The sequence below is a fragment of the Eptatretus burgeri genome, chromosome 11, assembly GCF_056783735.1.
Source record: "Eptatretus burgeri isolate ZD-2024b chromosome 11, Ebu_testis_v1, whole genome shotgun sequence".
Classification (NCBI taxonomy): Eukaryota; Metazoa; Chordata; class Myxini; order Myxiniformes; family Myxinidae; genus Eptatretus; species Eptatretus burgeri.
Genome location: NC_140971.1, coordinates 32,499,375 through 32,523,248, shown reverse-complemented (window position 1 = coordinate 32,523,248; position 23,874 = coordinate 32,499,375). Strand labels below are relative to the sequence as shown.

Below are 23,874 nucleotides of genomic sequence, written 5' to 3'. Positions count from 1 at the left end.
CACAAAAGTGAGTACGTACAGTCGTACACCCTTTACAAAAATGTACATATTTTGTTGTAACTTTTTACTTTGATGTATTATAAACACAAGACTCAAAGAAGTGATAGAGTAGACATTCTGTCATACATGTACAGGCCCAAAACATTTATTCTGTGGAAACAATGTGGCATACTGGGCATACTTGTGAAAAAGGGGGGGGGGGGCAACAAAAGTGAGTACATTCTATGTACTTTCTCGCATTGAATAGTTATTGTTTTCAGTATTTTGTATGTCCACCATTGTTTTTGAGCACAGCAGCTATTCTACTCGGTATGGAGTTGACCAGTGTTCCACATGTCTTTGCTGGGATCCTGTTCCACCGCTCTGCAATGACTTCTCGAAGTTGCATGATGTTGGACACCTTTCGTCCCTCAACCTTACTTTTCAGGATGCCCCACAGGTGTTCTATTGGGTTTAGATCAGGTGACATGCTTGGCCACTCCAACACATTGACCTTCGACTTGTTCAGAAAGGCAGTTGTCTGCTTGGAACGATGCTTCGGATCGTTATCGTGCTGAAATACAGCTCCTCCACCAAGTTTTCGCAGGGAGGGTAACATCTTCTCCTTCAGGATGTCACAGTACATCGTAGAATCCATGTTTCCCTCGATGAACTTGAGCTCTCCAGTACCCGCAGCACTCGTGCATCCCCAAACCATGACACTACCACCACCATGCTTGACAGTACGGATAACGTACTTGTCTTGGTACTGTGCCCCAGGTCGCTGCCAGACACGCTGCGCTCCATCAGATCTAAACAAATTGATCTTCGTTTCATCACACCAGAGGACATGTTGCCAGTAGTCCAGGGGCTTGGATTGATGTGCTTCAGCAAACTGTTTGCGAGCTTTCTTGTGACTCTGCTTCAGGTTTGCATACTAACAGACTGGCCAGAAGCTGTAGAAATCTCTTCAGCCATCTTGGCGGCACTTTGTCGTCTGTCTTGGAGGACTAGATTCTGAACTTGGGGAACAGTACGTGCAGTCATCTTTGCTGGAGTACAATTCTTCACTTTTAACATACCAGGGAGGTTGCAGCTCTATGGATATTGTGTGTATTGTTTGGTGCATATTTGTACCTTTAACACTCTTTGACTTAAATATACAGAAAATGATGAAAACGGAAGCTGTTTTACCATGCTTGACTTACTTCTTGTGCAGACAATAGTAGGGGTGTACTCACTTTTGTTGCCTCCTCTTTCAGAAATATTCGTAATATGCCACATTGTTTTTATGGAATGGCAGTTTTGTGCCTGCATACATATTGCAGAATGTCTACTCTGTCATCAAATCTAAGCTTTTGCTTCTTGCACAGCTGCTTAAAAAGTTACACTGAATTATTACTTAGGAAATCGAAAGATTTCGTAAGTATATTGATGACTTCCGTCATCTGTTTGTGTGTTTGTTTGTGTGTGTGTGTGTGTGTGTGTGTGTGTGTGTGTGTGTGTGTGTGTGTGTGTGTGTGTGTGTGTGTGTGTGTGTGTGTGTGTGTGTGTGTGTGTGTGTGTGTGTGTGTGTGTGTGTGTGTGTTTGTTTGTAGGCACGATAACTCGAGAACGGAAGAAGCTACCAATGTCAAATTACACCACGTGATTCAGGAGGGTGATTGCTAGCGCTAATTAGATTTTGGTCAAAATCGGTCAAAGGTCAAGGTCACAGTGAGGTCAAACATTCGATGTTTGATGGTTTGGTACAGAATCATTGTAAAAACTTCTGGTTTGCGTCGCTACCTTCTCTTGAGACAGCTTTTATTAGACAAGGTGAGAGGTCAAGTTGACGATTTTGTAAGTACCAGTCTATGACTGCTTGTTTACGTATTTGTGAGGGGTGTACTCACTTTTGTGAGATACTGTATTAGAAAGGAGGAAGACAGATCTGCACTCATCTCCAGACCAATCACCCTGCTTTTCTATAACGAGCAAAGCAATGGAATCAGTAATTGCTGCTGCTGCCATCATCATTCCTTTTCTCCAACAGTTTAGTCACCGATCAGCAGTATGCCCACTGTTCTGGATCTGTATGGGAAACGAGATTAGCACTGCTTCTGTTCATCACACACTTTCAACACATGTTGGTACCTCGCCTACTTGCCAAGCTTTCTGCCTTTGGCAGTCAAGGCAATCTTCATGGCTCTCTGACCAACTACCTCGATGCATTCAAATAGCAGGTAGCTCGATGGCTTCTGCACAGTTGCTCTACCTGTGGAGACTGGGCATGCCTTAAAACAGCATCTTGTACCGAAATCCTTTCATTCTCATTGATGACCTTTCTGTTTCCAACAAATTTTTTTCATAGTCCAACAGCCAAGGGAGTGAACACTGGAGGTCCACATTGTTTTTCTTACTTACGAAATCTTTAGATTTCGTAAGAATATTGATGACTTCCGTCCTCTGTTTGTGTGTTTGTTTGTGTGTGTGTGTTTGTGTGTTTGGTTGTAGGCACGATAACTCGAGAACGTAAGACGCTACCAATGTCAAATTACACCATGTGATTCAGAAGGGTGATGGCTAGCGCTGATTAGACTTTGGTCAAAATCGGTCAAAGTTCAAGGTCACAGTGAGGTCAAACATTCGATTTTTGATGGTTTGGTACAGAATCATCGTAGAAACTTCTGGGTGCGTCGCTACCTTCTCGAGAGACAGCTTTTATTAGACAAGGTCAGAGGTCAAATTGACGATTTCGTAAGTACCAGTCTATGACTGCTTGTTACTTATGAAATCCAAAGATTTCGGAAGAATATTGATGACTTCCGTCATCTGTTTGTGTGTGTGTGTGTTTGTGTGTTTGTAAACACGATAACTCGAGAACGGAAGAAGCTACCAATGTCAAATTACACCACTTGATTCAGGAGGGTGATGGCTCGTGCTGATTAGATTTTGGTCAAAATCGGTCAAAGGTCAAGGTCACAGTGAGGTCAAATATTCGATTTTTGATGGTTTGGTACAGATAACTCGAGAACGGAAGAAGCTACCAATGTCAAATTACACCACGTGATTCAGGAGTGTGATGGCTAGTGCTGATTAGATTTTGGTCAAAATCGGTCAAAGGTCAAGGTCACAGTGAGGTCAAACATCCAAAAAATGACAACTCGAGAATGGAATCAGCTACCAATGTCAAATTACACCACGTGATTCAGGAGGGTGGTGGCTAGTGCTGATTAGATTTTGGTCAAAATCGATCAAAGGTCAAGGTCACAGTGAGGTCAAACATCCAAAACATTCGATTTTTGATGGTTTGGTACAGAATCATCGTAGAAACTTCTGGTTTGCGTCGCTACCTTCTCGAGAGACAGCTTTTATTAGACAAGGTCAGAGGTCAAGTTGACAATTTCTTAAGTACCAGTCTATGACTGCTTGTTTGTTTGTTTGTGTGTGTGTTTGTATGTTTGTGTGTTTGTGTGTTTGTTTGTAGGCACGCTAACTCGAGAACGGAAGAAGCTACCAATGACAAATTACACCATGTGATTCAGGAGGGTGATGGCTTGCGCTGATTAGATTTTGTTCAAAATCAGTCAAACGTCAAGGTCACAGTGAGGTCAAACATTAGATTTTTGATGGTTTGGTACAGAATCATCGTAGAAACTTCTGTTTTGCGTCGCTACCTTCTCTCGAGACAGCTTTTATTAGTCAAGGTCAGAGGTCAAGTTGACGATTTCGTAAGTACCAGTCTATGACTGCTTGTTTATTTATTTGATTGATTTGGACTCCGGAAACCTTTCCATTGAGAAACTGGCTGGTGCCACCCTGGCATCTTTGGGCATTTTGAATAATTGCCCGTTGCCATGACAACCATTTACAATAAATGCATATCTTGTAAAGTTGAATATCTCTGGACAAACAAATGATCTGAAAGTGAACCAAGTGTCCATTCATATGTAATATGTTCTTTGGCATGGGCTATCCATTTAGCACATTGCCAAGGTGATTTAGAGGTCAAGGTCATTGAGTAAAACTCAAGGTCAAGTGAAAAGTGCACAGATTTTGCATAAAATATACATTCAAAATATTGTGACAAGTTTAGCAATCATCAGATAACTTTTAGATTTGTCTTTGTCATCGCACTTCTTCAGACTTGTCGACAGAAAACACATTTCCTTGAAGAGGCCAAGTATTTAGTTGCCATAAAATGTATACGTTACTTCAATAAGATGTAGTTAAAGCAACGTTCATGGTAAATTTGTACCAACCATTGCTATACATTTACAAATGTACTCGTGGGTTCATTTGGACTTTGATGGTACTCAATGCTTGACAGTCTCATGGACATGTTAACTCGGTCAAGGTTATGAGCTTAAGCCAAGGTCACTGTTCATGGTCATTGACTGATGACAAATCATCAACTGCTTCAAACTGCAAAATCAGCATCTCTCTTCCAAACATACAACAGTCACCACCAGTTTAGGCAAAAGCCATAAGCAAAGCCAAAGTCAAACAGATATGATCAATGCCGGGTAAAACCTTTCCCAACGAAATCCTGACGCATCTGACAATGCTCCAATCCTTCACAAATAGACTGAACAGATTTGATGAAGCATTGTTTCTTCCTTTGCTTGGATACAATGGATATCATGAGAGTAAATAATATTTTAAATAAATGATGTAATTTCAGCACAATTTTGCTCAATAGATCAATTTCTGCCCTCATTACGTGTGTGTCATTGTAATCATGACTGGAATTCTCAGCCTCGTCATCAGAAGCATAATCTACTGTTCTCGTGCAGTCATTGTAGCATTCAGTTCCTGCTTCACATTGGCAGAATATCGTGCAATGTCAACTTTGCTGATGTGCATGAACACCTTTGTGACTTGCAGTTTTCACAACTGCAATTGATCAGTTTCAAGATGAAATCTGGTGCTGGTGGGTGATACATTGCTCAGAAGCAGGACTGGCAGCAGGATTTTATTCACCTCGTCCTTTATCCATACATACTGTTACGAATTTGCGCCCGCCGTCGTGCGATCGGCCGCTTTCCACTAATAGCAACCGCGTCGCCCACCGGACGGACAATTCAGTCGTGACCCTCCTGGAACTATCGCCAGGAACCAGCCACGGGTGGGGGTTTTAACCTCACCACGGTCGTGCCAATTGTCTAGCCGCGCAGGATAGGGTCGCTCGCCGAATTTGATCTACTGAAGTACCTGCGCGAGCAGTCGACCGGGCGACCGTACCTCGGCGCAGGTCGGTTTAGGACACGAACCGCTTAAGCGGTCCGTTCCGTACTGCAGTGATAACTGAGCGGATATTATCGCCCGACCTCGCCGGATGTGATTTTACTCACCGGGTGCTAACAACCCAAACCAATCATTCCACGATGCAAGATGGCACTTTCAAACGGGGAAAGAGGACGCAACGAACGGGAAACATATTTCAACAAGCACATTTATTAACGATCTGCACGTATCCAGGCAAGACAGTCATGCACGTATGTACAGCCAACACAAGGGAACACGTATGCAGGCAAGAAAGCAATAAAACCGAATATGAGCAATGAGAATGCACAATCACTTATATGATTCTACTTGATAGACAGCGCCACAACATGCATTCAAAAGAAGAGAAATGGCCATCCCCAAAGACAAGGGTGGCAGACGGGATCCATGGACCCTATGTGGCGTGGAGCCGGGATGACCGAACGGGCCCACGAGACCGATGCGTCTTACCCGCACCCTCGCGGTGCGACAATGGGCAGGTCACGACGTCTCGTCCCCACGGCGGCTAGGACAGCCGCGCCTGGTTTCCGGCCTTCCAGCGTAGTTGCTTTACAAGAGTTGATGCCCTCTCAGGCTAGATGCTCGGCAAGAGTTGATGCCCTCTCAGACCCCGTCCGTCCCTCAGCGAGGTGCGAATCGTGCCGAGGTCCGATCACCTCGGACTGCCTTGGCGCTGGCAAGCTCTCTCCAGCTGTGGTCTCCACGCAGCCCTCTGGTGTTCTCCAGGCTCTCCGGTCTTTCCAGACCGCCGCAGACTGCCCTTGACTCACGCTTGGTTCTCCGACCCCTCCAGACTCATGCTCCACCGACTGACGCGAAGCTCTGCTCTGTTCGGCTTTATATAGGGCCTGGAGATGAGATTCGACCTCTGCACTTTGACCTCCGACCCCCGGGGAGCGGACGTGGTAGAAATCGCCCGCGTTCACGATCTGACAGTTCGACCTCCGACCCCCGGAAGCGGACGTGGTAGAAATCACCGGCGTTCACGATCCGTCACTTTGACCTCCGACCCCCCGGGGAGCGGATGTGGTAGAAATCACCGGCGTTCAAAACGGCGAGAGAACCCTTTGCCTCTGCCTGCAGTGAAGATGGCGTTGTATTTGGAACGAAGGTGAGGTGATGTTCGTGGCATGGGGTTGTTGATGGTTGTGGAGGTAAAAATGGCGAAGGTGGTGGTGGTTTGATTGTGGCCGTTTTGGAACGATGTCGGTGGTGGCGATCTGGTTGTGAGGTATGGTTGGTCGAAAATAACGATAGAAAAAGAAAAACACTATCTCAAAGGGTCGCAGCCTGGCGAACACGAAGAAATCCCTCTACACAATGGTGGGGAAACCTATCTAACACCAAATTACCGGGATAACTGATCTAAGGAACCTTTATGGTGTTCTGCGAATTTCCACAGCGTAACATTACGCCCTCCCCTTTTTACAGACTCGTAACGAGTCGTCGAATTTTCTTGTGCCATCACGTGTAGTTCTCCCCGAGTACGTTTTACCTTCGGATCCCTGAGTGCGACATTCAGTGTATTCGTGTCCCCAAAATAAATAACCTACGGGCTGAGTAACTAACTAAACAAACCCACTCATACAGACGACTTAAATAAATTGCCGGCACTAATATACGACTCGCATGCTGGGGGCGCAAAACACATTTACAAGTGCAACTTAACCTTACAAATTCTACACTAAACATGGCCCAGGATCTATGGACTCTGTGGAGAAAAACAAAAGTCACAGCAGGGAGCCAGGCTGCTCACATGCAGTCTCTGGCTCATGAACAATACAGGTGACAGGGAATGTGGCCGGCTACTCACACGCAGTCCAAGGCCTCCCCCTTTTTAAATGAGCGCAGTGAACACAAGCGGTGCACGGGCTGCCAGTGCAGTCCCGTGCTGCTGCTGCCTGCAGGGCAGTCCCTGCAGCTTGCGCGATGATCCTGGCGCACATGGTAATGAACAGGGGTGGGGGGGGGGATGCAAAACATAACAGGGGCAGCAGGCATGGCATGGCAAGGCAAGCAGGCAAGGCATGAGAAGGAAAAACAAGACCGTTGCAGCAAACAGCCAGCAGACGAAGTGGCTGGCACAGGCCTCGTAACAAACAGCCAGCAGACGATCCGACCGGCACAGGCCTTGCAGCAACAGCCTGCAGATGAAGTGGCTGGCACAGGCCTCGTAGTAAACAGCCAGCAGATGAAGTTGGCCAGCCTTTGCCTTGAAATGGAGGTTGGTGGAGGGAGTGCGGTGGTGCTGGCCACTCGGAAGGTGGGCTCGGACCTACCCTACTGTCTCCCTCCCAACCTATCGCCTTTGCCTGTCTCTGTTCATACCCACCCCCTTAATTTGTCAAAGATAATTTTAGCCCCAACTTTTTTTTTTTGTTTTTATTTTTATTTTTACTTCCCCCTCCATAACTCGTCTCCTTACCCCCTTTATCGTCCTTGTTCGGCTAACCTATCGTCTCCTAGCCTACTCCCAACCCCTACGTTCCCTTCCTGGAGGGGAATGAGGGAGAGCTAGTATCCTATGTCGAGCCCCAATAAAGCCTCAGAATGGCCTCCTCAGATTTCAGCGATCTCTAACCCAAGGTGGGTCCAGCGGCCCACAACGAGCGAAGGGATGGATGGTGCGGAGGGGTACACTTCCTATCTACCCTATCCATTAACCTTTAAACTACCCCGGGGCTTTCAACAAGCGCCTCTCGCTTAAACTATCTGTTCTATCAACCAAGATTCCCGTCGCCTGTGTTGGTGTCCTCTCAAATTTCGGGCCATGCCTCCCCCCCTCCCAATTTTCTTTCCGTGCCCTCACATGGTCTCACGGCTGGGACGCGTGGCTCCCTTGGCAGGAACTACCCTCTGCCGATTCCCCAACAATTGCACCCCCGGGCACTACACTGCCTCCGAGCCGACCATCTCCCGAAAAACTGGTGAGTGCCCTCCTCGGCTACTCCCCCTCGATGCCCACGTGGTGTGTTGGCGCCCCGGGTCCCTTTCCGAGGGTCGCCCGTGCCCAGTCCACTGCCCCCGTGGCATTTGGCGCCACGGGCCCCGCATCATGCGGGCCACCCGTGCCCGCTACGCTATCCCGGCCCCCCATGGAATCTTGGCCTACCGCAGCCGACTTGCCCGGTGCCCGGGGTACCCACTCAGCGATACTCACCTTTCGCAGCCACGCTCCCAGCCTGTCAACAGGGCTCCTGCACCCCTCGAAATGGGTTTCGAGCCTACCCTCCCACCAACAGCAAATCGACCTCCATTTTGTCAATTTAACTAACCCCCTAACTCACATTATACAGTCATGCGCCACTTAACGACGGGGTTACGTTCTGAGAAACGCGTCGTTAAGCGACGTCGTCATTGTACGAACATCATTTTTTTTTTCGTTTTCGAACAACGTACTAACACAAACCTAGACACCAAGGCTATATGGTGTAGCCTATTGCTCCTCGGATACAAACTTGCACATCATGTTACTGTACTGAATACTGTGGGCAATTGTAACACACATCCAAGAGAGACGGAAGACACGTTAGATTTACCTTTGTGCTGTTCATGACGGCCATCGGTGTTATTAGCAGCAGCTTACAATCTCCTCTCGCATCGATTGTATAAAGGTGACTAATTAGCGTTTGGATTTTATAAATACGTTATCATTGCATCGATGTTATAATTTACAAATGAAGAAACGAGCTCCTGTCAATTGTGATAGATATTTTCGGAACAGTGCGATTGTTTTAACAACATGAAAAGCTTCACTAAAAATAAATGTGTTTTAATGTCGACTGAGAACAACGATTTATTCGCGGAATTCTTCAATTCAAAGGTAATTTACTTGCTCGAAGGTAAACGTGGAAACATTGCTTCAGTTTGAAAGCCGATTTCCTTGAATCCCGATTTAGCACGACCCTGCTTTTTTCGCGATGACATTTTATAGACCTCACCGATCGCATTATAACAGGGCCACACTGTCGTTTATCATTATGAAGTATTATGTACTGTACAGTGTACATAATTGTATGTGCTATTTTTATATGAGGCTACATCACTCGGCGATAGGAAATTTTCAGTTACATTTTTTTTTCTTTTTTTTTTTTCATAGCTGGCAGATCCATCGTTGCCCGGAACGTCGTTAAGCGGCGCATGACTGTACTGACCCTGGGGTGCCTTGGGCGGGAATCACTCCTCCCCCCAATCACTCATCGCACCATGCATTCCACATTCGCCCCATTCACTCAGACCCGCTGGCGTCACTCACTCAACATGTTTCCACTTCACTCTTTTTCAACTCACACATCGCTGACCACTGCCATTCTTCTATCTGCATCCCCTAATTACCTCGTGCTCCCACGTTGTTCCTTACACTATAGCACGTTCCTTTTAACACTACGTAGTAAGCTACGTCCCCTCTACACATTCACAGTCTGTCACTGTCCTCAAAATAATTCCATAAATCCATTTCCCAACCTAAATCTCAACTACAATCCCTCTAATTAATCCATTCCACGGGCCCCATGAGGCCTTACCCCTGCCCCATGAAGCCGGTCTAGCTCAGCTAACCCATCCCCCTAACTAGTGGTATCCTGTGCCCAGGCAAGAGGGTCTTCCACCCCTGCCCAGGGAATCCTGTTCACCCGAAGCGAGGCTTTTATATATGCGCTCACCAGCGCGGCAACTCGCAACCTGCACCCGTTCTGCGTGACGTCATGGCAGCTGTTCGCGCACCTTGTACCTCGTCCCTCCTCGACAGCACCATCCGGCAGGGATTCATCCTCCTGCCGGATTCCAACCACACGTGCAGCCATGACGTCACCCTGCGCATCAAAAACAAGCCTCGCGTTTCGAGGGGTTCCCCCACGCGAACACACGTGCTCCGCTCGTCCGTAACCTGCGCCATTTGCTCTGCAAACAGAACACACTGCGCAGGCCACGTTGAGCTTCACACACACGCCCTCCTGGAGAACCCATCCGGTCAAAATCCATTGTCCAGCCTACCTTCTGTCCGTCCGCGGGATCGGCTAATCCATCGCGTGCATTTCCGGACCGGGTTTCACTCCCGCAGGCGCGCACGTGGCGGCCTCGTGCGTTGCACAGCACGGACCCCGCGCGCACTGCCATGCAAACCCGGCACGGTTCCCAATCCAGCTACGGCCGCTACTCGGCCTTTGTCCACCGTCTGGTGTCGTCCTCATCGCCATTTAACACACGCATTCCTGCGTGTCACGACTCTCACACACCAAGACATTACACTCACACATGGAGACGCGGCTGCATTCTCCCGCATGCCAACTGTCATCTCCCTCACGTACCGCTCTCTTACACACATGGTTTCTGTCACACATCGACTTTCACTCACACATAACCTTTCACTTGCACAGGGGGTCTCACTCACACAATGTGTGCTGGAAAGCACACATCTTCGCACACTCGCAAACACACACACCTGAACAACCACACTGGGGATTCGCGCCACCACTAGGGGTCCCGGGGTCTCCATACCCCCCAAGCTGCACGTGCACCCGTCCACAGCACTCGCCCCCTCTAACTCGCTTGACACGACCTAACCCATCTGGTCGCGATCAGCTTCAAGGGAGCAGAGCGTCTCCCTCCGTTCCTGAAGGAGGCTATCTAGCTGCTTGTACCGGGTCACGACACCGTCCGCCAGTTCTCCCCCATGGTCCTCCACTACCTCCGTGCGTGTGTGCTCGTCCTTAACCCCGTCTTTATCATGCAGTCTCTCTATTTTTTCTATCTCCCGCGTCTCTATACATTTTATTTCTGTTATCTCTTCGTTTCTATTTGTTTCTTCCTGGATCTTTGTCCCTGTTTCCTCCTTCGTTCCATTTAATTCATTCTCAATTCGGTCTATCTCCCGTGTCTCAGGCAATACTTCTATTTCCTTCTTTGTCTCTGTTACTTCCCTCGTCTCCATTTTTATTTGTGTTTCCTTTATTAGGGTTGGTGCTAATTGTTCCTTCATCTGACGAGTGGTGTCGATCAAGTCCTGCACCACTAACATTGCTCCTTGTGGTGATATCACCCGTCCCACCTTATTGCGCTGTTCTACTTCCTGGCTCCTTTTAAGTCGTTCTTTTTCTGGCAGCTTTTTGAGTTGTTCGTTCTCTTTCCGGAGTTTTTCGATCTCCGTGGACTCAAATTTTGCTCTCCCCTCGAGCTGGTTAATTTCAAATTCATATAGTCTTTGTCTTCTCTCCCACCGTTCCTCATGCTTTTCAGTCTCCAATCTCATCGTTTCATTCAATTGGCTTTTTTTCTTTTTTTTTTTCCTGTTTCGTTTGTTGTTCTTTCATTATCTCTGCGTACTTCAACTTTGCTTTCTTTTTTAATTGTTCATGTCTTTCTTTTTAATTTCTTTCACCCCCTGTCCCTCATTCTCCAATCTCATAGTTTCCTTCAATTGGTTAACCTCAAATTCATGTTCTTTTTGTTTTCTATTCCACTGTTCCTCTCGTTCTTCCCTCTCCAATCTCGTTGTCTCCTTCAATTGACTGATTTCTCCTTCCTGCTTCATTCCTTGCTCCTTCACTTTCTCCTCGTACTCCAACCTATTTTTTTCCTTTTGTCGTTCAGTTTCAAATTCATACTCTTTTTGTTTTCTATTCCACTGTCTCTCTTGTTCCTCATTCTGCAATCTCGTTATTTCCTTCAGTTGGCTGATTTCCTTCTCCTGTCCGATTCGTTCTTCTTTCATTCCTCTTTCTTGCATCTCAATCTTTAATCTGGCCTTGGCTTCCAGCTGTTCGATCTGTACAGTGTGATTCCTTAACGTTTCATTCTCTGCTGTCGTTCTTTCCTCTCTCAACATCCTCAACTCCATTTGTAATTCCGTCTCTTTGTTTCGTTGTTTCTGTAACTCAGAAGCTTCCTTTTCCAACTCCTTTCTCATCTCCACACCTCTTTCCCATTCTTCCTTCCTCATCTCCTTTAGTTGGTGAATTTCCAATTCGTGTTCCTTTTGTTTCTTATTCCACCGTCTCTCTTGTTCCTCATTCTGCAATCTCATAGTTTCTTTCACTTTGTTGATCTCTACTTTCTGCTCCATTCCCTGCAAAAACTTACAGAATTCTTGCGTTTCCTGTTCTGTTTTTATCTTCTCTTCCAGGCTTTTTCTGTCCCGCTTGCCTCCTTCTACCTCCCCTTCAGTCGCTCCAATTCCAAATTGTGTTTCCGTTTTTCCTCCTCCAGCTTTTTTTCCCATTCTTCTTCCATGTGCTTTCTATCCCGGGAGTTACCAATTCGCTCCTCCTTCATTCTCTCGCTTAGCTCGCTCGTCCCTTGTTCCCACTTATGGATACGAAACTCTATTTTCCTCACTTTCCCCTTTAGTTCTTCGAACTGTCTTGACTTTTACAACCATTCTTCTTCCCTCTGCTCCAGATGTTCCTCTCCTTTTTTCTTCAGTTCTAGGCTTTCTCTGTCCCGATTGCCTGCTCTAACTTCCCCCTTTAGTTGTTCTAATTCCAAATTGTGTTTTCGTTTTTCCTTTTCGAGCTTGGTTGTCCATTCTTCCTCGAATTGTTTACGAAGCCCGCCAATGTCCTCCTGCCTCGCCTGCCATGACCACATGGTTTGAAGCGGTGACTGAAAGCACTCGCATCGTGTCGTGCCGTTCGTTGCGCTAAAAATAGCCGCCTGCTCCGTGCTGCGCCGAGGTGTGATCGCGCCGCCACTGTGCGACTCCGTTTGCCGGCAAAGTCCGCGCTCAGAATATGGGGTTGAGCTCACCCATGGATCAACATCAGCGGCGAGTTTATAAACAGAAGAACCGTCCCGGGCCATGGATCCTCCATTATAACACATTCTTACTACCCCTGGCACCCGTTCGCCTTGAAAAGCCATCTTATTTCGTGGAATTAATTTTAAAAGCTCGAATTTGATGGGAACGGGGGGGGGGGGCGGGGGGGGGGTTGCTTCGCATACCCCTGGTCCGATTCCCGTTAATTTAGTTTGGAGACGGGGTGGATTTGAATCCCACACTCCTGAACAACAGTGTTACGAATCCGCGCCCGCCAGCGTATGATCGGCCGTTTTCCACTAATAGCAACCGCGTCGCCCACCGGACGGACACTTCAGTCGTGACCCTCCTGGAACTATCGCCAGGAACCAGCCACGGGTGGGGGTTTTAACCTCACCACGGTCGTGCCAATTGTCTAGCCGCGCAGGATAGGGTCGCTCGCCGAATTCGATCTACTGAAGTACCTGCGCGAGCAGTCGACCGGGCGACCGTACCTCGGCGCAGGTCGGTTTAGGACACGAACCGCTTAAGCGGTCCGTTCCGCACTGCAGTGATAACCGAGCGGATATTATCGCCCGACCTCGCCGGATGTGATTTTACTCACTGGGTGCTTACAACCCAAACCAATCATTCCACGATGCAAGATGGCACTTTCAAACGGGGAGAGGATGCAACGAACGGGGAGAGGATGCAACGAACGGGGAACATTTCAACAAGCACATTTATTAACGATTTGCACGTATCCAGGCAAGGCAGTCATGCACGTATGTACAGCCAACACAATGGAACACGTATACAGGCAAGAAAGCAATAAAACCGAATATAAGCAATGAGAATGCACAACCACTTATACGACTCTACTTGATAGACGGCGCCACCACATGCATTCAAAAGAAGAGAAATGGCCACCCCCAAAGACAAGGGTGGCAGACGGGATCCGTGGACCCTATGTGGCGTGGAGCCAGGATGACCGAACGGGCCCACGAGACCGATGCGTCTTACCCGTACCCTCGCGATGCGAGGATGGGCAGGTCGCGACGTCTCATCCCCACGGCGGTTAGGACAGCTGTGCCTGGTTTGCAGCCTCACAACGATGGGCAGGTCGTGACGCCTTCTCCCCACGGCAGCTAGGACAGCGAGGGTGAGGTGATCTGGGCCCCAGCAACGCAGTTGAGAGGAACGGACGGGTCTACCGACGCTTTCTCAGCGTGGTTGCTTTGCAAGAGTTGATGCCCTCTCAGGCGAGATGCTCGGCAAGAGTTGATGCCCTCTCAGACCCCGTCCGTCTCTCAGCGAGGCGCGAATCGTGCCGAGGTCTGATCACCTCGGACTGCCTTGGTGCTGGCAAGCTCTCTCCGGCTGTGGTCTCCACGCAGCCCTCTGGTGTTCTCCAGGCTCTCTGAGCCTTCCAGACCGCCGCAGACTGCCCTTGACTCACGCTTGGTTCTCCGACCCCTCCAGACTCACGGCTCCACCGGCTGACGCGAAGCTCCGTTCTGTTCGGCTTTATATAGGGCTGGGGAGACGAGATTCGACCTCCGCACTTTGACCTCTGACCCCCAGGGAGCGGACGTGGTAGAAATCACCGGCGTTCACGATCTGACAGTTCGACCTCCGACCCCTCGGGGAGCGGACGTGGTGGAAATCACCGGCGTTCAAAACGGCGAGAGAATCCTTTGCCTTTGCCTGCAGTGAAGATGGCGTCGTATTCGGAACGAAGGTGAGGCGATGTTCGTGGCGTGGGGTTGTTCATGGTTGTGGAGGTAAAAAGGGCGAAGGTGGTGGTGGTTTGGTTGTGGATGTTTTGGAACGATGTCGGTGGTTGCGATCTGGTTGTGAGGTATGGTTGGTCCAAAATAACGATAGAAAAAGAAAAAACACTATCTCAAAGCTCGCAGCCCGGTGAACATGAAGAAAACCCTCTAAACAACGGTGGGGAAACCTATCTAACACCAACTTACCGGGATAGCTGATCTAAGGAACCTTTATGGTTCCTTAGAATCTAGTGCGAATCTTAGAATCTTAATGAATCTGGTGAGGGAGGACTAGATTCAGCTATGCTTTTCCAAATGCAGGCTTGAAAGTGGACCCTCAAAACATTCAGCTCAAATGAGGTTCTTAATGAATTTGCAAAGACCAACGTGAACAAGGCCACTGGCCCATCTGATGGTATTTCTAATAAAGTTCTGAAACTGTGTATTCAACAACTTGCCCCAGTGTTCACACATATCGATCAATCAATCCTAGACAATGGTGTTATTCCCCAAAATTGGAAATCTTCAATTACACTGAACAACAAATTTCAAAAAAATTTTTTTACTGGAGATGTGTAAAGTGATTAAGACTAATTTGGGTACGCTGATTTCAAAAATCATAACCGTTTTGCTGTATCACGTCAGGATTTTCAGGAACAGAAATATTCCCATTGCCTAGAAGTCAGGATTTCAATGAAATTTACATATGTCTTTAACATGTCTATTTCGTACAATTGTTGTTAACTTGTGTTATATTTCTTTCTTTCAGATAAAGATGAGTAGGCGTTCCTGTACCAATCATCCTGACAACTTCTGTTATGTCTGTGGTTGGTATACCAAAAAAGATCAACAGCGAAGTATATCTACAGCAGTGAAAATGAAGGCCGCCTACTTTCACTACTTCGGGTGTAAGGTGGGGGACCAAGAACAGAGCTGGGCACCACACATCTGCTGCACAAGCTGTCACACAACCTTGACTCAGTGGTTGGTGGGCAAGCGCGCGAGCATGCCATTTGCGGTGCCCATGATATGGCGTGAGCCGCAGAATCATCATGATGATTGTTATTTCTGCTGCACAAGCATCGCCGGCTTCAACAAGAAGAATAAAGGTCACATCAAGTACGCTGACTGCGTCTCTGCTCGTAAACCTGTGCCTCATGATGACGAGAACCCCGTTCCAACACCTCCAGCTGATCAAACATAGCTGTAAGCAGTGGTGAAGAGGATGGTGATGATGAACCTTTTGAACCCGACACTCAAGAATCACACCTTCTGAACCAGGGAGACTTAAATGATCTTGTAAGAGATCTCTCGCTGTCAAAGGCGAAGGCAGAGCTGCTTGGATCAAGGCTGCAGCAGTGGAATCTACTTGAACCTAACACCAAGATATCCTTGTTCAGAGCACGTCACAGAGACATGGCTGAGTTCTTTGAGATGCAAGACACGATGACATTCTGCAGTGACATCAACAGTCTGTTGAAAGAACTTGGGTGCGATCACGATCCTGCAGACTGGCGCCTCTTCATCGACTCGGGGAAGAACAGCTTGAAGGCTGTTTTGCTCCACAATGGCAACGAGAAACCATCAGTCCCACTGGCTCACGCGTTCGGCATGACAGAGACCTATGAGACTATGCGGCAGCTGCTTGATTCCATCAAGTACAATGACTTCAACTGGCACATCTGCGGAGACTTGAAAGTGGTGGCGCTGTTGTTAGGGCTGCAGTCAGGCTACACGAAATACATGTGCTTCCTTTGTCTCTGGGATAGCAGAGACGACAAGAATCACTGGACGAAGAAAGATTGGGAAGAGCGAAAAGAGCATGTACCTGGTCGACACAACGTGAAGCATGTCGCCCTTGTTGACCCAGCCAAGGTTTTCCTTCCACCACTCCACATAAAGCTCGGCTTGATGAAAAGTTTTGTACGGGCAATGGATCTGAATGGGCGTGGGTTTTTATACCTCAAGGAAAAGTTTGGCAACACCTTGTCGGAGGCCAAGATCAAGGCTGGTGTCTTTGTTGGACCGCAAATCCGACAGATTATGAAGGACGAAACTTTTCTGACAACTCTAAACCCCAAAGAGCTGGCAGCGTGGAGGAGCTTCAAAGCTGTGACGAACAACTTCTTGGGGAACGAGCGCGCGGACAACTATGAAGAAATAGTGCAGCAGCTGCTGGAGTCCTTCAGAAAACTTGGCTCCAGGATGTCCCTGAAAATCCATTTCCTACACCAGCACCTGAACTTCTTCCCTGACAACTTGGGAGCAGTCTCGGACGAGCACGGCGAGCGATTCCACCAAGAGATTTCACTCATGGAGACGCGTTACCAAGGGCGGCACAACCCGAACATGATGGGCGATTTCTGCTGGTTCCTGCATCGTGAAACTGACACAGAGCAGCACAAACGCAAAGCCAAATGCCTAAAGCATTTTTAATTACATTCTAGTGGAGTTTTTCTGTAATTTCTATAATTTTGAAGCATTCATGATGAAATAAATGAATAAATGAATTTTTGTAAATTTCATTGAAATCCTGACTTCTAGGCAATGGGAATATTTCTGTTACTGAAAATCCTGACGTGATACAGCAAAACGGTTATGATTTTTGAAATCAGCGTACCCAAATTAGTCTAAATCACTTTACACATCTCCAGTAAAAAATTTTTGTTGTTCAGTGTTATCATTCCATTACCAAAGGTTAAAAAAAACAACCGAGTGATGAGTTGAATAATTACCGTCCAGTAACATTTACCTCTGTAATGAAGTGTTTTGAAAGGATATTGCTGAAATTTTTGTGCACTCGAGTCGGTTTGTTTGACCAATCTCAATTCGCCTATCAGAGAAATAGAGTCGAGGATGCCCTGCTTGTTTATCTCCAAAGATTGTACCATCATATAGATACTCCAAAGTCCTTTGTAAGATCATTATTTATTTTCTTCTCTGGTGCCATAAATACCATTGTACCACACATATGAATTGACAAGTTTATGAAACTCGATGTTACACCTTGGCTTTCAAGATTAATTCACAGTTTCTTCCAGATAGACCACAACGGATGAAATATAATAACTTGGTATCACATGTCAGTTTTGAGTCTGGGGGCACCACAAGGTTGTGTTGTCTCCCCTGTTTTGTTTCCCTTGCATACAGGTGACTGCTGCAGTTCACGTCCGAATTGTAGTATAATCAAATATTCTGATGATACAGTCATTAAGCGGTTCTTACTTAATGATGACCATGAATATGTGAGCGAAGTTCAGAAGTTTGTCGACTGGTGTGACCGTCATTATTTACTTCTCCATGTCAATAAGACAAAGGAAATTATTTTTGATTTTTGAGGCCTAGCAGGTGACCATGACCCTTTGATCATCCACGATCATAATCTCGAACAATTTTCTGAGCATAAGTATTTGGGCACAATTATTGATAACAAATTGAAATTGAGCAGGAATTCCCAAGTGTTGGCCAGTAAAGCAAGCTAAAGATTGTACTTTTTAAGGAAACTGAAAGAGTTTCATGTCGATAATAGCATTTTGATTATTATTGATGAGTCCTTGGTTCAAAGTATTCTTTCTTTCAATTTAATATGTACATTTCGTAATTTATCCAAAGAAAATATGAAGAAACTGGAAAGACCCATGAAGATTTCCCAGCGTGTGATCCGAAAAGATCTTCCTTCAATTTGTACTCGACCCTGGTTTTGGCTTAGTGGTTAGGGTGGTGGCTTGTGATCCTAGGGTCCTGAGTTCAAGCCCCGTTTGCCGCTGAATTAATACCAGGGGGTTGACTCAGCCTGTCATCCTTCCGAGGTCGGCAAAATGAGTACCAGTGTCGCAGCCAAAAAGGCTGCACATGAAGGGAAGGGGTAACAACGGATTGACTAAATCTGGTATTGGTGTGGTGTAGGCATGATTGGCCGAATGGCCTCCTCCTGCACCTTAATTCCTTGTAAATCCTTGAAGCACGCTGTGTTGAAGGTCCACACAGTACTGCAAGACCCATCACACCCACTTCACTGTTGTTTTTGTTATCGTTCAGGCATTCACCTTTGTGTTCCATTTACCTCCTTGCATGGTACATGGACAACAATAAAGAATATCCAAATGCTTCAGTCCTTGGGGTAAGTGCCATCAACTTTGTAGCTGTCACAATGTTTGCCCTGGCTGATTTGTGCTTCCAAACCTTGAAAAATAGCTCTGTCATTGAAGTTGCTTCTACATTGTCCATAGCATGCAGCTATAAATGAAATGGATTCCTTCACAGTATTTGTGAGGTCAGCAGAGTTATTCCCTAGTAGTGGAGAAACTTAGCATAACAATTGTGCATTTTGTGAGGAAAGCACCAAATTTGGCACACTAGTAGCCTATCATATTATGAACAGATTTGGATATTGGGCCATCTCAAATTCAGCCGCTGATGGCTGTTGCAGCCATTTTCCACTGCCATCAAAAATTTGAGATGGCCCAATATCCAAATCTGTTCATAATATGATAGGCTACTAGTGTGCCAAATTTGGTGCTTTCCTCACAAAATGCACAATTGTTATGCTATATTTAGCTAAGTTGCCCCACTATAGTGCTGGAAGCTTGTGGAATAATGGTACTTGCATCCACTCCATGCAAGTCACTGACAGCACCTTCAATTCTCACTCGAACTTCATCATCCCATTTGCCTCTCCTTGCACTGCTCTGAAGTTTCTTTGAGTAGCACGCTCAGCTGTCCTGTACAATATTCCACGCCTCTACCGACTGGGGTGCTTCCTGTGCCTTTCCACTCCACAGAAATCGCCACAAAAAATCAGTGTTTTCGGATGTCAAAGACTGAAATAGCAGAACGGCATTGTCTTTTCGGTTCAGGAGGAAGTGAATCAGTTCAGGTTTTCCCATCTTTGAACCTTTTGAGATGATTCATGGGACGTGTATGTTGAGACAATTTTTATGGTACTGCACACTGAAGTTTAAATCGACAAACCACCTTCTTCAAGGTACACACAAACTGTCATCCCTTAATTTGCTTGCATTAATAATGGTAGATATTCTTTGCTGGGGGAAGTCATCAGCCTTTGACTTGGATTATTGTCGGTGCCACATCGTCGTAATATACAGCTGTCCATGTTTCCCTGAAAACAAAATGAAGCATGGTAAATAGGCAGATGGGACTTTACTGAATATTTACACTTACCGAGTACTGTATATAGGACAGGTGCAAAATTCAAACAAGCACATCCATCACTCGCATTAATGGAATGCCATTCATCGGTATAGAGTTTCAATTACACATTTGTAGGACCTGGTCTACCCTCCAACCCCCTGAGAGGTGAAGCATATATGAGATACCATTCTCATTTCAACTATTGAGCAAGAATACAATATTTACCTGGTTTTATTTCAACATAGCTAGCAGACAGTCTTGCTTTATATACCAGTGTTGGCCCCTGTGATTCGACATTAATGTCTAATGGAAAATATTGGCTTACCTTGATCCAAAAAGCGAACTTCAAGCCCAAGACCCTCTTGAAAACTCGATCATTGATATATTCAGATGCAGTGTTTTTTATTCATGAGAAAAAAATGAGTCCCGCAAAAATGTCACTTTTGTGAGATAGGGTTCATTTCTAATACATGTCTACATGAAATGATACAACAATAGCACACCAACCACATCGCTGAAACAATAGAGCATCTTGTGGGAACAGACCATTAATTTAAGTGGTGACAGGTGGCAGTTATTAACTGGTGTTGTCAATGTTTGGAAGAGAGATGCTGACTCTCCAGTTCAAATAAGCTGTGGTTTTGACTTCTGTCACAAACCTTGATCAGTGACCTTGGCTAAATTTCATAACTTTGAGCTATATACACAAGTACGTGACACTATCAAGCATGCCAGTGAAGTGAAGTACCATAAATAGATCAACTTGAACAATGGGTACACTTTGCAAATGTATTTCTATATTAAGTTCAAATTGATCATGAATGTCGCTAAAACTATGTCTTGTATTGGTTAAGTATGTTACTTTGGCAACTGAACATTGGTTCTCTTTGAGGAAGCTTTTCTTTTTCTGTGAATAAAGCAAAAAGAAAAGATTCAGGTTCATCAGAGAACAAAATAATAGTTGTCTTATGAATGCTACACTGGTATTTTAAAAAAAAGAAGAGAGGTTTTCAAAGAATATTTTTATGCAGAAACTGAATTTTTCACTTGACCTTGAGTTTTTCCTCAATGACTTTGACCTCAAATCACCTTGGTTAATTGCTTTTGGATAACCCATATCAAAGAACATATGGATGGACACTTGGACTTCGTTTCTATCATTTGTTGGTCCAGAGGTATTGAACTTTCTAAAATGTGCAATTAATGTATGCGTTTGCCATGGCAACCGGCATTTTCCCAAAATGCCCAAAGTTGTCCAGGATGGCACTTGGCACCCGCAAGTTTCTCAATGTACAGGGTCTCGGAAGTCTGAATCAAAAATAAACTTGAACAATGAGTACACTTTACAATGGGTTCATTTGAACTTTGATGGTACTCAATGTTCAGCTTAAATGAAGTTTGTCATGGCAGTCAAGGCAACCTTCATGAGAAAGACATTGTGACATTTAATACAATAAACCATTGTGGGACCTCCAGTGCAAGGTTAACCTAAAAATTACCATTTGGCTGCTGGACTGCTACATTTTTTGCAGATTAATCCACATTATCTTGAACAGTTTTCCATCAGAATGACAGAGTTACAACAGCTGCACACTTTTAAAATATCAAAAACGGGTCCAAGCCTGGAACTTTATTTTTAATCCAGGTAATCCCCACATCCTCAGTTTCTCCTCAGTTTCATCAAACACATCCACATTTCTTCGTATGTGATATTTTTTTAATGTTCAGTCCTTTGAACTTTTGAGCTTCACTGTAAGCCATGACCTCTTCTGAAGGCAGACCACATCTCTAAGCTGGCCACTAAAGCCAGGATCAGAGCAGACCAAGCATGTTTGAAGCACAATTGAGTTTTCTTTCCCTCGTGGACCGACGAGCCTGCATCCCACCTTGTGCTCTTGGGAGTTGCTGAATCCAAGGCACTGAAAATCATCGCATTCATCCATCAAGAGGCTGTCACACAAGGCCTATGGCTTTCTCACTTTGGACTGCTTGGTGGTTTTTCAATATCCCTCTTTTAAATATGGTCCTCCTCCTCCTCCTCCTCCTCCTCCTCCTCCTCCTCCTCCTCCTCCTGACCTTACAGCCGTCCCTCCCTCCCCAACTGTACCAGGTAAAACATTCACTCAACGCCTTTCTCCTTGTCAACCTTTCGCAGTCCAGGCTTGCATTTTATTTGCCTTTTTATATTTATTCTTATTTTTCCGCTTATGCACAACACCACAGGACTGTGAAATTGCCTCCCTCTGTCTGCCCAATCACATTCCTCCCACCACAGCTTCAAGGCTGCAATTCACTGCCATCTCATGTTCCCATTTCCGTTGATTCTTTTTTGTTGTTGCAGCTGTCCTTCACCATAATCAACATTTTTATTCGTGTTAGGGTTGTATGTCTATTGACTCCCTTCTCCCCTTTTGTGTCAGGAAGTTCCCTCATTGTCTGTCGCTTTTGCTCCTCATTGAGCCTCAACTTTGTATCCCCCTTTCCTCACTCAGTTCATAAACTGGCAGTCTTTTTTTTTAATCTTTTTTTTTCTCCTCTTAATTTTGGTTGCTGCGTGGGCATAAATTCCTATGTTGCCAATGCAGCAACCACAGTTCGAGATCGCAAGCAGTATAACCTACTTAGGAATATCTGAGAAGACCCGGCCACTTACAGTCTGCAAAGGTATAATCATTATACAGACAAGTAATTTGATAATGTACTAACGTACTGCTAGGTTTATACGTACTGCTAGGTAAACCAGAGGTATTTGGAGTTGAGAAGCTTGCTAAGGTATCTTGCTAAAGTAAGCTTAGGTATCCACCTGTTATTTGAAGCCAGCTCTGCTCCCCTGTAATGCAAGCACACTACACACTACACCACCGGAAGACATGCTGCACCATAACCAATAGGTCACAATATATTCTTGGAAAATACAGAAAGGATAGTCATGATTGTTGTGAAACCCAATAGGGCCCGGCACTTGACTTGCTTTGGGAAAGTTGTTGCTCGTGCGACGTGGTCATCAGTGGAAGCTGTTGTCGGGAGCTGGTGCGCCTGGTGGCGCGAGACCAAGCTGAAGCTGGCTTCATCATTTCAAGCATCCTCAATCTTGTGCCGACGACAAGGTATGTCACATGAACAGAGCACCGACACATTTGTGCTTTACATAAAAACCTGAAATTGGCAATAAGCAGGAATTTTGAAAAAAAAAATAAAAGTACAACAACTTTTCCTCACATCTTTTTGCAGAAGAAAGCTTATTTTGCAGAATGCATAGTTGATCAACTCCATTGGGGGGGGGGGCTTTCTACTTAGTGAAAACCCAAAATAATTTCTCCACTGATCATGTGTGGTAAGTTAATAAAGGGTAGGTTTCATTAATTATCCCCACGGTTTTGAAAAAAATTGGGGGACATTGTAATTGGCTCCGTCTGTCTTGCCTGTCTCTGTCCGTCCTTCCATCATGCTATTTCCTAAACGGTTTTGTAGAAATTCACCAAACTTGCTAGTTATGATCAACACATGGCAAAAAGGTGCAAGAGCAGTATCACTTTTGGCCCTGCCCCTGGGATGTTGTTAAAAGGTGAAAACCAAAAATTGCATTTATGGGCAGATTTTAAATGAAACTTTGTTTGTGCAATCAACATTGGGGGATGCATGAAACGAGTAACGATTTTTTGGATTTGACCCCTGGTTCATGCCCTTGGGTGGGGGGTTGGGAACTTTGAGGTCACAAGGGTCAAAACTGAAAAAGAAAGTTAACTCAAAATCTGCTACTGGGTCATTCCTGGTGGAATCTTTTGACATCTTTCAACATTGCTTTAGATGGGAAGTGTGGGGATTTGCAATGGCGTGCCATTGACTTCGCTCTAGTTTTACTTAAATTTCACATCTTCTATCAGGGGTGCTGCAAGTTATACTTGAACCATCTTTGTATATGATCTCAAAAGCTGATTCTCGGTTCATGGTGTTGATAGATTGTTATTA

General features: G+C 45.7%; 1 protein-coding gene across 5 annotated transcripts in view; it reads left to right on the top strand.

Annotated features, from left to right (window-relative positions):
* The window catches only part of FOCAD (focadhesin), a 174,669-nt gene that overhangs the window by 10,224 nt on the left and 140,571 nt on the right, over positions 1 to 23,874 (top strand). For all 5 annotated transcript variants that reach the window (XM_085845794.1, XM_085845795.1, XM_085845791.1 and 2 more), the window contains exon 4: positions 22,858 to 23,012. In XM_085845794.1, the coding sequence (XP_085701920.1) occupies positions 22,858 to 23,012 (155 nt within the window). The remainder of the gene's footprint in view (positions 1 to 22,857; positions 23,013 to 23,874) is intronic.